The sequence below is a fragment of the Artemia franciscana genome, chromosome 8, assembly GCF_032884065.1.
Source record: "Artemia franciscana chromosome 8, ASM3288406v1, whole genome shotgun sequence".
NCBI lineage: Eukaryota > Metazoa > Arthropoda > Branchiopoda > Anostraca > Artemiidae > Artemia > Artemia franciscana.
The window spans coordinates 40375006-40387003 of NC_088870.1; the positions used below are offsets into that span (position 1 = coordinate 40375006).

The 11998-nt window shown below is 33.9% G+C and overlaps 1 protein-coding gene across 1 annotated transcript in view; it reads left to right on the top strand.

The window, feature by feature from the left end:
* LOC136030424 (angiopoietin-related protein 3-like) overlaps window positions 1–7870 on the top strand; it is a 65529-nt gene extending 57659 nt beyond the window's left edge. Inside the window, exons 8-9 of the mRNA XM_065709393.1 lie at window positions 5795–5881; window positions 7632–7870. Of these exons, the coding sequence (XP_065565465.1) occupies window positions 5795–5881; window positions 7632–7839 (295 nt within the window). The 3' untranslated portion in view covers window positions 7840–7870. The remainder of the gene's footprint in view (window positions 1–5794; window positions 5882–7631) is intronic.
* The last annotated feature ends 4128 nt before the right edge of the window (window positions 7871–11998 follow it).

Below are 11998 nucleotides of genomic sequence, written 5' to 3' on the forward strand. Positions count from 1 at the left end.
CAAAAAAGAAGAAAGGTAACGATTTGAATTCAGACTTTATGAAGGCATTGTGACAAGTTTCTTTTTTTCCTATAATCACATTTTTTTTTTCCAGATAATTCAGCGTCGAGGATATTTTGGCGAGCCGATGCAAAATTTCTCCCTTTCATGGCAGGACTACCGCTTTGGTTTTGGAGATTTGAATAAAGAGTTTTGGTTCGGTAACGATTATATTCACAGGTAAACTAGTCAGAATCTGAGATTGAAGGGTGATAAACGATTTATTTTCATTTATAATATTTCTTTTAAAATACACGTGTAATTATATTCTAAGCGTGAATATTACAATGAATAAAATATGAGAAACGGGTGAATGCTGAATCATCTCTTGGTCTTTGGTCTTTTTGAAAGACTTTGAAAGACTTTGAAAGTCTTTGGAAAGACTTTGGTTTGGTATTAATTGGTATGATTGCAAACTTTTATTTTGGCTTCCTACTGCTACTGCAAACAACTCAGGGCATGACCAAGCCGCCTGAGGCCGACATATATGTGCATGCTGTTTTTCTGCCTTCAATTTTGTTTAAAGCTTCACTATACCCCCCCCCCCCCGCCATGTAGTTTTAATTTTCCTTAAATGCCTTTTATCGCCACTTCACATCCCATTCAGAGACTGGCCAAAAAGCTTTCAAAAAAGGTGATTTGTTTAGAGCTTCTTCAGACCAGTTTTGGCCAAAAACATTTAGCATGTCCAGACTTTTGTCTGTTCAAATACGAATATTCGGGTAGTTAGCGTTCAACTATAAGATTAACAAAAAAGATTTTGTTAATCTTTTAACAAATTTAAATTTTAACAAAAAAGATTTTGTTTAAAGCTTCACTATACCCCCCCCCCCCCTGTAGTTTTAATTATCCTTAAATGCCTTTTATCGCCACTTCACATCCCATTCAGAGACTGGCCAAAAAGCATTCAAAAAGGTGATTTGGTTAGAGCTGCTTCAGATGCTTTTGGCCAGTTTTGGCCAAAAATATTTAGCATGTCTAGACTTTTGTCTGTTCAAAAACGAATATTCGGGTAGTTAGCGTTCAACTATAAGGTTCGGTACTTGGCTGCAACTATTTGCAGCTTAGCATCCATTTCTAGAGTCTAGAAGTCCGTAACTAGGATTTGGTATCTGTAAAACAGCTGCGAACACTCCTTTTACGCCTTAGTTTTATCCCTTTCCTATGTAGTTCTCATTCCTTTGAATCCTTTTTCATGGCTGCTTCATGGACTGGCGAAAAATACAACTTTAAAAGTGTCATCCCTTATTCAAAAAAGGTTGTCTGGCCATCTTAATGGTTCTTTCATTATAGCCCTAGAAAATGTTATCGTAAAGAGACGTTAAGATCTGTCTATAGTTTGCGTTCTGATATAAGATTTGATTTTTGACTGCAACAATTTGCTGCTAAGCATCTATTTCTAGATATTTACGCCTGTAAAACAAACGAAAGACCTACTTCCATCTTTCTTCCATTTTCTACCATTTGGAACCACAATAAGTTGTGGCTCCAGTTTTGGAACCACAATAAGCTCTGGAAGCAGTCCCTATGTTTTCATGTAATTATACAGTCACCAAGGCAGGCCCGAATCGAATAGGTACGGGATTGGATATTTTTTTTTTAGAGGGGTGCCCTCTCTATGTAAATATTTAAATAAAATATTTATACATAGTAGTTTATGTACGTAAAATAGTTCACGCGCGTAGCGCAAAATCTATAATACAAGACTCTCCGAAATAAATTCAATAAATTTGACATGAACTTTCACAGGTACTAGTTTTCTATAGTATAAAGTATATATTATGTAATACTAAACATATAAATAAGTCTAATCCAGCAATGCAAACTTAAAATAAGTGTATTTTTAATTATTTAGATAATTCATAGTTTATCCTTTGTCATCAAAAGCAATTTTTTTAGAGTTCAAATCTGTTTTTGTTCATTTTGATCGTAACGTGGGTCTCTTTCAAATAGGGGCCCGATTGGGCCTAATCTCTCAAGTCGCTCTTTACACAGCCATGCACCAAGGATATTTCCCCAAAAAAGGATTTATATCAGAATATAGTAAGATTTTGTCACTTAAGTGCGAAAAATATTTAGAAGCCAATTGGACTTATTCGATAGAAAAAAAATCTCTGGGAAACTCATCCATCAGATGAATCTTGCATCAAAGACAAAACTGCTAATGAATTTTGCTTTTGAAGTCTCTTCTATATCTGTTTATGGGCTTGCAGAAACACAAATTCCCGAAAATCTCTTGTGGGTGGGAGGGCCAGAATTTTTTAAATAAAAAAATGTCCAGTTAATAGAAGTATTTTCAAAACCCATGTGGGGGGTGCGGCACTTTTCAATGTGAACACACAAAAAAAGGTATTTTTCAAAATGTATGGGGGGAAAACTGCCCCTCTCTAAGTTTGAATCTTTATGGACTTGATCAGATTGGTCTCTAAGCAGCTGAAAGACTTATTTGATTAAAGTTCGATGTTTTTTATGTAAAACCTGAGAAACCCACACTAAAAATTATGACTTTTCCAGAGATTATGAGAGTTAAGTTGTTGCATTTTTGGAAATATAAATGTTTGCTGTAGAATTCAAACGACCGGTGAGCGTACTCTTGGAATTTGGCATTAAGATCCAACACGTCATAGTATCCTATGCTATATGCAGGGTTATCCTTCTTCTGGGAAAAATGTTTTGCCAAGATTTTAGGAAAAAATTTGAATATTAAATTTTGTCCAGTGCCAATAGGACTAAGTCAATTGTAAAACAGACTTGAAGGGTATTTTCTTAAGTCAAACAGTCCGTGGTAAGAAAGTACATGTAAGGATTGACTCAAGCCAATAAGAAGCAAAAATCTAAAAACGGAATTTTTATGATAATTAATGCGTCAAAAAGATTTGACTTTTTATGCTAATTCTAAATATATAAAAATCCATTAAGTTTTATGTGACCCATCAAAAGCTAGTAGCCTGAAAATTTCACCGGTTTCCAAAATTGGGAGAACCTCCCTAAAAATGAAAGTGACCTTAATGATATTGAGACCATTAGATTCAGCATACCAGAGAATCTTACTGTAGAGATTTCAAGCTCCTGTCGACAAAAATATGGAATTTTTTATCTTTTTCCCAAAAAAAGATCACGGCTGCGTTTTTTCCCCAAGGGTGATTGTATCACACCGATGGTCTTAGAAGATCAGCAGAAGCCTCATTTGAACAGAAATTGGAAGTTCTAGTGCCCTTTTGAAGTTACCATAACGATTATACCACTGGAAAGTGGCGTTTACTGCCTTTTGTGGCACCAAATACATTTTTAATCCAAAAAAGGCTAAGTTGCTATCGACTGCATGTTCTGAGATAGACAATTGATTTTAAATTATCAAAAACTATATATTGAGTTTCCCAGTTGTAGCAGAAGTAATGCTTCACAATTGCCCAGTCATTCCTAAAAGTCCTGTAGTCTGTACATGATAAATGCATAACATCGACATTTATCCCAATGGTTTATTTAACTAAGCAATGGTTCATTTAACTAAACATTGACACGCCCCTTTTTAGGCTTATCTTGGCCGAAAGCGCAAAATGTGCAGTTATATTTCTTTAGCGACTTCAGACTTCAAATTTTACGTATTTTTTTGCGTATAATTTTGCGGCCGAAAGCGCAAAATGTGCAGTTATATTTCTTTTAGCGACTTCAGACTTCAAATTTTGCGTATTTTTTTTTGCGTATAATTTTGCGGCCGAAAGCGCAAAATGTGCAGTTATATTTCTTTTAGCGACTTCAGACTTCAAATTTTACAATTATTATTTGCAGAAGATTTTGGAAATATTTCTTTGTCTTAAATTTGATATTGAGCTGCTGAATTCAATAGCCATCGGTTGGTTGAACATTGATAACTTTTTGAGCCCCCTTTTTAGGTTTTTCCAGGCTCGAAGCGCATTATTATATTTATTTATTATAATTGCTTCATTCTTTTACTTTTTAAACTATTGGCAAAGGTTTATAATAGCGGCTCTTAAAAAGGATTCTGAAGAATTCATTCATTCTTAAAAGTCCATAGTAAATGCTTAACATCGACATCTATATTTGTCACGAAATTACTTTTAGGGTTAAATAATTGTGCATCAGCTCTTATAAAAGGGAGTGCTGGGTCATTTTTAGGGGGGGGGGGAACAGATGCCTGAAAGAGCGTATATCAATATCCAAATTGTCTAACATGAGCCAATCAGCTAAATATAGAGAGACCATGGGAGGCCAGGGGGACAGGAATACCATCTTTCTTTTTATAGAATAAGCCTGGATAAGGTGAGACATCTCTTATTATTGTAGAAAAAATCTTAGTAATGTTAACTTTGTTTAAATAAACTTATTTGCTTTATTTTTAATACGATTATATACGGTGAAGTGTGAGTGTGTAGTGTGTATCAGCTATTATGAAGGCTTTGGTGCATTTTGAAGGGGGGGGGGAGTTGCCCCGAAAAGTACATTTCAATTTCTAAATATTCTAACTCTCATTGAGCCTTCGGTTAAATATGTAATTAGATTTGGGTAGATGGAGGTAAAAATTAATTTCCTATCACTCTGGATTCCCGGGAATATCGGTGCTTAGTGGGATGATAGTGCCCCTCTTCATTGCGATAATCTTTTTCTATATAAAATATCACATTCACATGTCTACTGGCACAGAGGTGGAAAAGGGGTGATGCATCATGAGCCTTGCCAGGAAGTTTCTTGAGGTGGGAGGGGGGTCCTAACAGGAGCTTTGTTTTCAATTATTTATATATTATTTATAGTCAGAAGAAGGAGTTTATGGGGTCGGTTACCTGTATCATATTTTGGTTAGGCCAGGGCATGATTTGAAAAACAGTCAGAAATTGAGTTGAAAAAGTAAGTTTTTTCAGGTGAAAGTAAAGAACAGCGTTAAGATTCAAAATGAACTGAAATCTTTCCATATATTGGGGGGAACCCCCTAATTAACCCACTGCTCTTTGTGCTAAAGTTTGACTTTTTGTCCCAATTCCTTAAAAACAACTGCTCAAACGCAAGAGGAGTTGAATCGGAATTAGAAATATTCTTAAAGTGCTAAAAGCTTAAGCGTAAAGAGTGAGGGGTATCCCCCGTCATATACTGAATGATTTCTGTTCGTTTTGTATTTTAACACTGATTTTTACTTTCAAGTGAAGAAACTTGTGTTTATCTATTTGATTTAAGGTTACACCAAAAACTTCTGGACAATCTATCCCTTAGATGATCCTTGTATCGAAATCCAAACCGGTTTTGGCTTCCATTGTTTCTTTCTTTTTTCATTTTCTTCAATATCGATTTATTCAATTTAATGAAATTGAAAACTTGTCAGTAAAAAAAAAAAAAAGGACGAAGCAGAAAAAACGTTAAGTACACTTGCAAAACGACAAAGACACTAACGATTAGGTTAATTAAACATGGATTTGGTCAGACCGATCTCTGATCAGTTTTATTGGTTTTATTTGTAAAAAATTATGGAGTGGGTGTTTTTGCGCTACCGTGGTTTTCCGCCAGGGTATGTTTTCCGTCACCCAGGAAATTTTGCGTCATCAAGAGGATTAGTTGGGTCAGAATAGACAGGTTAGGTTGAGGTAGTCTATGTCTATATCTATGTCTATATTTATGTCTATGTCTGTTCTTATGTCTATGTCTATTCTGACCTACCTGAATTAAAAGTTGGCGGAAAACAAATGGTGGGGGCAAACCGCGGTGGCGTTAAAACACTGTTACGAAATATATGGGGTATATTTTTCAGGTTGACAAACGAGTTTGACATGATTTTGAGAATAGATTTGTGGGACTTCGAAGGAAACAGAGTCTATGCCGAATATGAAACTTTCAAGTAAGCTGAACGGTAGTTTATTTTATTTTATTTATTTGTTTTTTTTGGCTAAGACTACGCCATAGCTACTTTTTTTAACGCATTTTTTTTTATTTTAATTCTTCTGAATTTCTCAAAACTACTTTAAAGCAATCACTAATATTTACTTCAATATTAGAACTCAGTATTAACATCAGTCACAAAGGTGTATTACTTCAATTTACCGACCCTCCTCCCTCTTTGGGATTGAATATATAGCCCACTCTGTATATTTCTACTAATTTTGCCAGAATATTTTTATGTACCTGGCCATGACTTTGACTTTTCCCACAACTATTCCCTTTTTTAATTCAAAAAAAAAAATCAAGAAAATTCTTTTCTTTACCGATTGAGCAGCGATTTCTGTTGTAGAATTTTATCTTTTGCTCTTTGTTTATTTATTTCCCTCGAAATCGATGAGTATATACAAAACATAAATGAAATTGCAAAAATTGTTTAACAAATGAAACAAAGAAACTGTTTACAATAGGTTTAAAAACATAAGTTCATGAACAAGATATGATGCGAATATATTTTATTTATTTATTTATTGAACACTCATTATTTACTTAACATGATAAGATGAAGTAGAGAAAAAAACACAAAAACAAACAAAACAAAAGCACAAGAAGAAGAAGAATAAAACCATAAATTAGTAAAAAAATTTAAAAATTACTGCACGATATAAGGTGATGACACAGACATACAAAATACAAAGTTTTGAACAAGACGGACAAAAAAAAGAGAGAGAAAAGAAAGGGAAAACAAATAAACAACATCAAAATTAAGCAATTCAAAAAAAGACATGGATTACTGAAATAATACAGATTAAACTCCTGGGTAGTCATGTTCACTTGTTTATTGTATTTAGCTAGAGTATATATTTTGCAAGACGGAAGAAAAGTGAACGTGTGAAGAAGAGTGAGTATATTATGTAAATATGGCCACATACTTTTTATCTGGAAGGGGGATGGAGATTTGAAAATGAAGTATTGCGCCCTTAGAAGCAATAAAAATAAGTAATATGTTTGTTTCAAAGCAGCTTTCAGATTTTTTAGAGTTTCCTTGAAATGAGCTCCTGGTCTTAACCCTCGCCGCTTTCCTTTATTAAAAGATCTGTGTTTCTATCCATTACATCTCCCCCTTCCCCAATATCATAGACATTAGATCCTTGGCCAGACTATACAACAGACAAGAATTTTCCAGAACAATGGCTTCATTTCACGAAAATGTAGAGGGGGGATGGAATTCTACTTCTAAATGTAGGGGAGACATTGTTGTGGTTTTTTTTTTTCAATTAAAATACAAATAATGCATTTTCAATTATGATACCTCAAAAAAGTTACTATTCACGTCTACAAAAAAAAACTTTTTTTATTTTACTATTTTGAAAATAAAAATAGAAAAGGAATTGCTCAAAATCTAGGAAATGGTAACTTCCCTCCCCCAAGGGTCAAGCTTGGATACTCTGTAAGGCAAGAACATATTTTTACCTATTGGCCACACAGTGCTCTCTATGGTGTAAACCCCCTATCTCTTTCTCTCTCTCTCTCTCTCTCTCTCTCTCTCTCTCTCTCTCTCTCTCTCTCTCTCTCTCTCTCTCTCTCTCTCTCTCTCTCTCTCTCTCTCTCTCTCTTTTCTCTCTTTTTTTCTCTCTCTCTCTCTCTTTCTCGTTCTCTTTGCCAGGATTCACTCCGTATTATTCTAATCCAAATCTTTGTTCTTCTTCCAGGGTTGACAGCGAGGAAGATCAGTATCGAATTTGGGTTGGCGGATATAAAGGGAACGCAACTGACTCATTTAGCACGCATAGCGGCTACGCCTTTAGTACTTGGGACAGGGATAATGATGAGGCTCCTCCTTGTTGTCCCTGTGCTCCTGCATACGGTGGTGGATGGTGGTTTTACAGGTTAGACCTAAGTAAATATGAAACTGAATAGAAGGGTGTCTTAGCAGTTTTAATATGGATTTAACAGGAATTAAAAACATGTAGCACCACTGACAGTGTAGTGCCACGCACCCTGGGAAATGTGCAGAAGCACCCTGGGAAATGTGCAGAAGCACCCTGGGAAATGTGCAGAAGCACCCTGGGAAATGTGCAGAAGCACCCTGGGAAATGTGCAGAAGCACCCTGGGAAATGTGCAGAAGCACCCTGGGAAATGTGCAGAAGCACCCTGGGAAATGTGCAGAAGCACCCTGGGAAATGTGCAGAAGCACCCTGGGAAATGTGCAGAAGCACCCTGGGAAATGTGCAGAAGCACCCTGGGAAATGTGCAGAAGCACCCTGGGAAATGTGCAGAAGCGCCCTGGGAAATGGGCCTCGGGGCTCCCTTCCGAAAAATCCGAGTCTTTTGGTATTTCTTAATCAAATTGACAAAAAAAGTTTTTTTTATTATTGCCACCCGCACCAAAAATGGTCTGTTTTAGTGCCTACACTGTGCAGAATTAAATAGTTTTAAACCCAAGTTTAAATTGTTTTTAATTCATTTACTTATAAATTCAATCTAACGTAATTTTTGCCCATCAAAATTTGAACTATCAGTATTTAAGCTAATATTTAATTTAACCTATTATTGGGCTTAGAAATAATACACAAGTAAAGACATAAAATTAACACAAAAGTGGAAACCAAATCAGCAATAAAATTAAATTAAATAATGAGGTAAAAATTTTATAGTATATTGTTCCCTTTGGCAAAAGTGATTATTTTACCTTTAGTGCAGTATAAAATTAGAAAAAAGAACCAATAGACTAAATAAACATAAATAATATTTTTGTTAAAATTTTTATAATTAGCTGTAGGATTTCACTGGATAGCGAAAGATGGCGTTGGTTGGTTTTATTCTTTGATACTAATATGAGCTTCTTCCTGTATTACTTTTTCTTTAAGTAATGCATTAAGAAATAATTTTTTTCTTTCAGTTTTCATAATTAGCGTTAGGATTTCACTAGGCAAGTGCTAGATGGCATTGGTTGATTTTATTCTCGGAAACTAATATGATTTTCTTCTTGTATACCTTTCCCAAACTTTTTGGACTAAGTCATATTTATTTGGTCAAGTGATATCAAAAAGAATAACCAATCAAGTTGCTAGCATAGAGAATAATGGTAGTTGCAGCTCTTTAACCCCCACATTAGTTCGCTATCGAGATTAAAATCGCTTGACTTCTTTCGTTTAAAAAAGGCAAATTTTGAAGAAAGCTTTTCATTTTGGTTTTTAATTTGAATATTTGGCTAAATATCAATGTATTGAAATTTTAACAGATGAAAATTAAATTAGATTGAATTTAATTCATCTGCTAGCAACAATAAATGAATAAAAATCAATTTAAAAATCAATAAATGAATAAAAATCAATTTAAACTTGATTTGAAAGCAATATATTTGCTATCTTTCGTATCCTAAACGATTTCGCTTATTCTATGATGCTTTTCCAATACCTAATTGTACTATAACATCTCAAATGTACAGACGGAGCAAAGAAATATTTAATTATTTCAGTATGTTATCTCTATTTTAAACATAATTAATCTTCCTCATTTTATTCCTTTATATAGTTCCAAATTTTTTCTTGTATAAAACTTGGCAAAAACATAAAGAACTTAGTTTAAATTCCAAACCCTAAACTTATTTTAATTATTTCTGTATAATTCTAGTTTTCTTTATACAATACTTAACAAAACGTATATACAGTCATTTTCAATTTCAAAATTACTATGATGTTGCACTTATATATTTTTTTTCTTCAGCTTGGCCTTTCATAGTCAAACTGGCCCTGATTTTGACCATAATAAACATTAATATAGCATAGTATAAACATAATATACATAATACAATATAGATATACATATAAACAATATAAACATAATGTACATGATATAATATGAGTATAAGAATAAACAATATAAACAATACAAACATAATGTAAACATTATTTTTTGGTTATAATGTAAAAGACTGTTTCTATTTTATTTCCACTTAGTAAGAATAACACCTACAGCTCATTTTGAAGGTGTTAATAGGTCAGCTTGGAAGCTGGGTATAAAATCGACTTCAAGCCAGCTTCATTTAAGCATTAGAATACGTTCTAGTACAATCAATTATATCAGCTAGTCTTTAAAAACCAAAAAGCTCTGTGAATTGAGGAACTCTCTGAGAATAGTGATTAAAACAAAATCCAAGCTAATCAAAGAAACTATTAAACAAAAATCTGTTTTTCTTAAATAAAAGAGAAATTGAGCTTGGAGAGCTGAAGCGGCAAATGTTGGTGAGATGTGACCCTGTTAAAGTGAGAATCCATTTGCCATTAGTGCAGCGCATGGTTACCGTCTTTTTTTCTGCTGGGATTGCGGAAGAGAGTGCGTAGAGGTGGCCTCAGGTGGCCTCAGGTGGTTTGCAGCTACAGCAGGTTGTTAGTTGTAGTCATCAAAATCGATAAGTTAAAAATAAACTAAAAACTAAAAGTAGAAAATTGGTAGAGCTGTAGTTTCAACATCTTACTAAAGCTCAGCTAACATTCATAAAATTTCAGCTAGTCTTTGAATTTACTCCTACCCCCTCTTTCCCCAAAAAAATAATGCAAAATTTTAAGGTTTTATTATGCAAAGCTTCATCGTGTTTACATAAAATTTGCCTATGTTTTTTTTTTCAAGTTTAGTTCCCCTGGAATAAAACCCTGAGTACATGCCTGTTATAAACCTGTTGTCTGCTGCTATCAGTTATCATTCATCGGGCTTGACTTAGGCCGTACTGATGCTGTATCTGGCCGTACTGAGGTACTCGTTTAACTAATCGTAAATCAAACAATACGCTTTACATAAAATATGGTTCGATTCCACTTCCTATAATGAAACAACTATAAAGATGGCTAGTCCGCGTTTCCGAATGAAGGATGACAAATTCGCCATAGACTGTGCTCTTTGGCCATCCGTCTGCAGCCCAAAAAAAAGCAGGTGTTGCCTCAAAATAGAGTGGGAGGGCTAGAGAACTATGCCAGGGGATAGAGAATGAGGCTTTGAAAATATTGGGGTGGAGGATCGTACCCATCTGTGCGTACCTCAGGTGGCTTGGTACTGCAGTGAGTTGTAATTAGTAATAGAAGTAGCATTCAGTTAGCCTTCTCTGAAACTAATAGATCTCTTAAGTATATTTCCCAGTTTTCTGTAATTTTGTCCTATCCCCTTGTACTGAACCGTTTCGAAAATTGACTATACGATTGTTTTCTAAGCTAAAAACGGCTTACAAAAATGCCTAAATAATAAATAAAGAACTTGTTCGGCTATTTTATCTTTAAAACTTTCGTTGGAACGAGAAGGAATAAGATAACCGTGAGTCATGATATATAATAACTGGTTGATATAAGAATACATCCTTGTAGCTTGATATATATATATATATATATATATATATATATATATAATATATATATATATATATATATTTATATATATATATATATATATATATATATATATATATATATATATATATATACATATACATATAATAAATTAATATATAATAAATGAGAATCAAATAACCTGAAGCATCTCATGATTTTATTGTTTTGACTTTAACACAACTTGACACAACTTGAACACAAGGAGTTCCCCTGACTTAGGGATAAAGCATCAGATAAGAAATCGGTCGGTTTTCTCAACAAACCATGGGTCCTTGCGTGGGGGATTCATTACCAGCTAAGGCAGGAGAACACCTAACTCACTTTAAAAGTAGATTCAAAGAACACTTTCGAAACCGGGACTAGTTTTTTTTTTTGGACGTGAGTATTGGCAATATGTTTTAATCATGTTTATATTTTTTTCTAGATTCAATCTCATTTTTCTTTATATTATTATTGAATTTTCGTAGAATCGGAAACTAAATTTGTTCCATTATTCAGTAAGTAGACAGGAAGAAAATCAGAAGAGAAAATAATCTTCTGAATTTCTAAGCAAATATGCTACTATCTTCTCGATTAAACTCTTTACAAAAAATCCCATTTTTCCTCTGGGATCATAAGTAATAAAAGAATAAGTAGGTAGATGATTGAAAGTTTGTTCTATCAGTCTGAGTGGGAAAAAAACATTCAAGAAAATTCC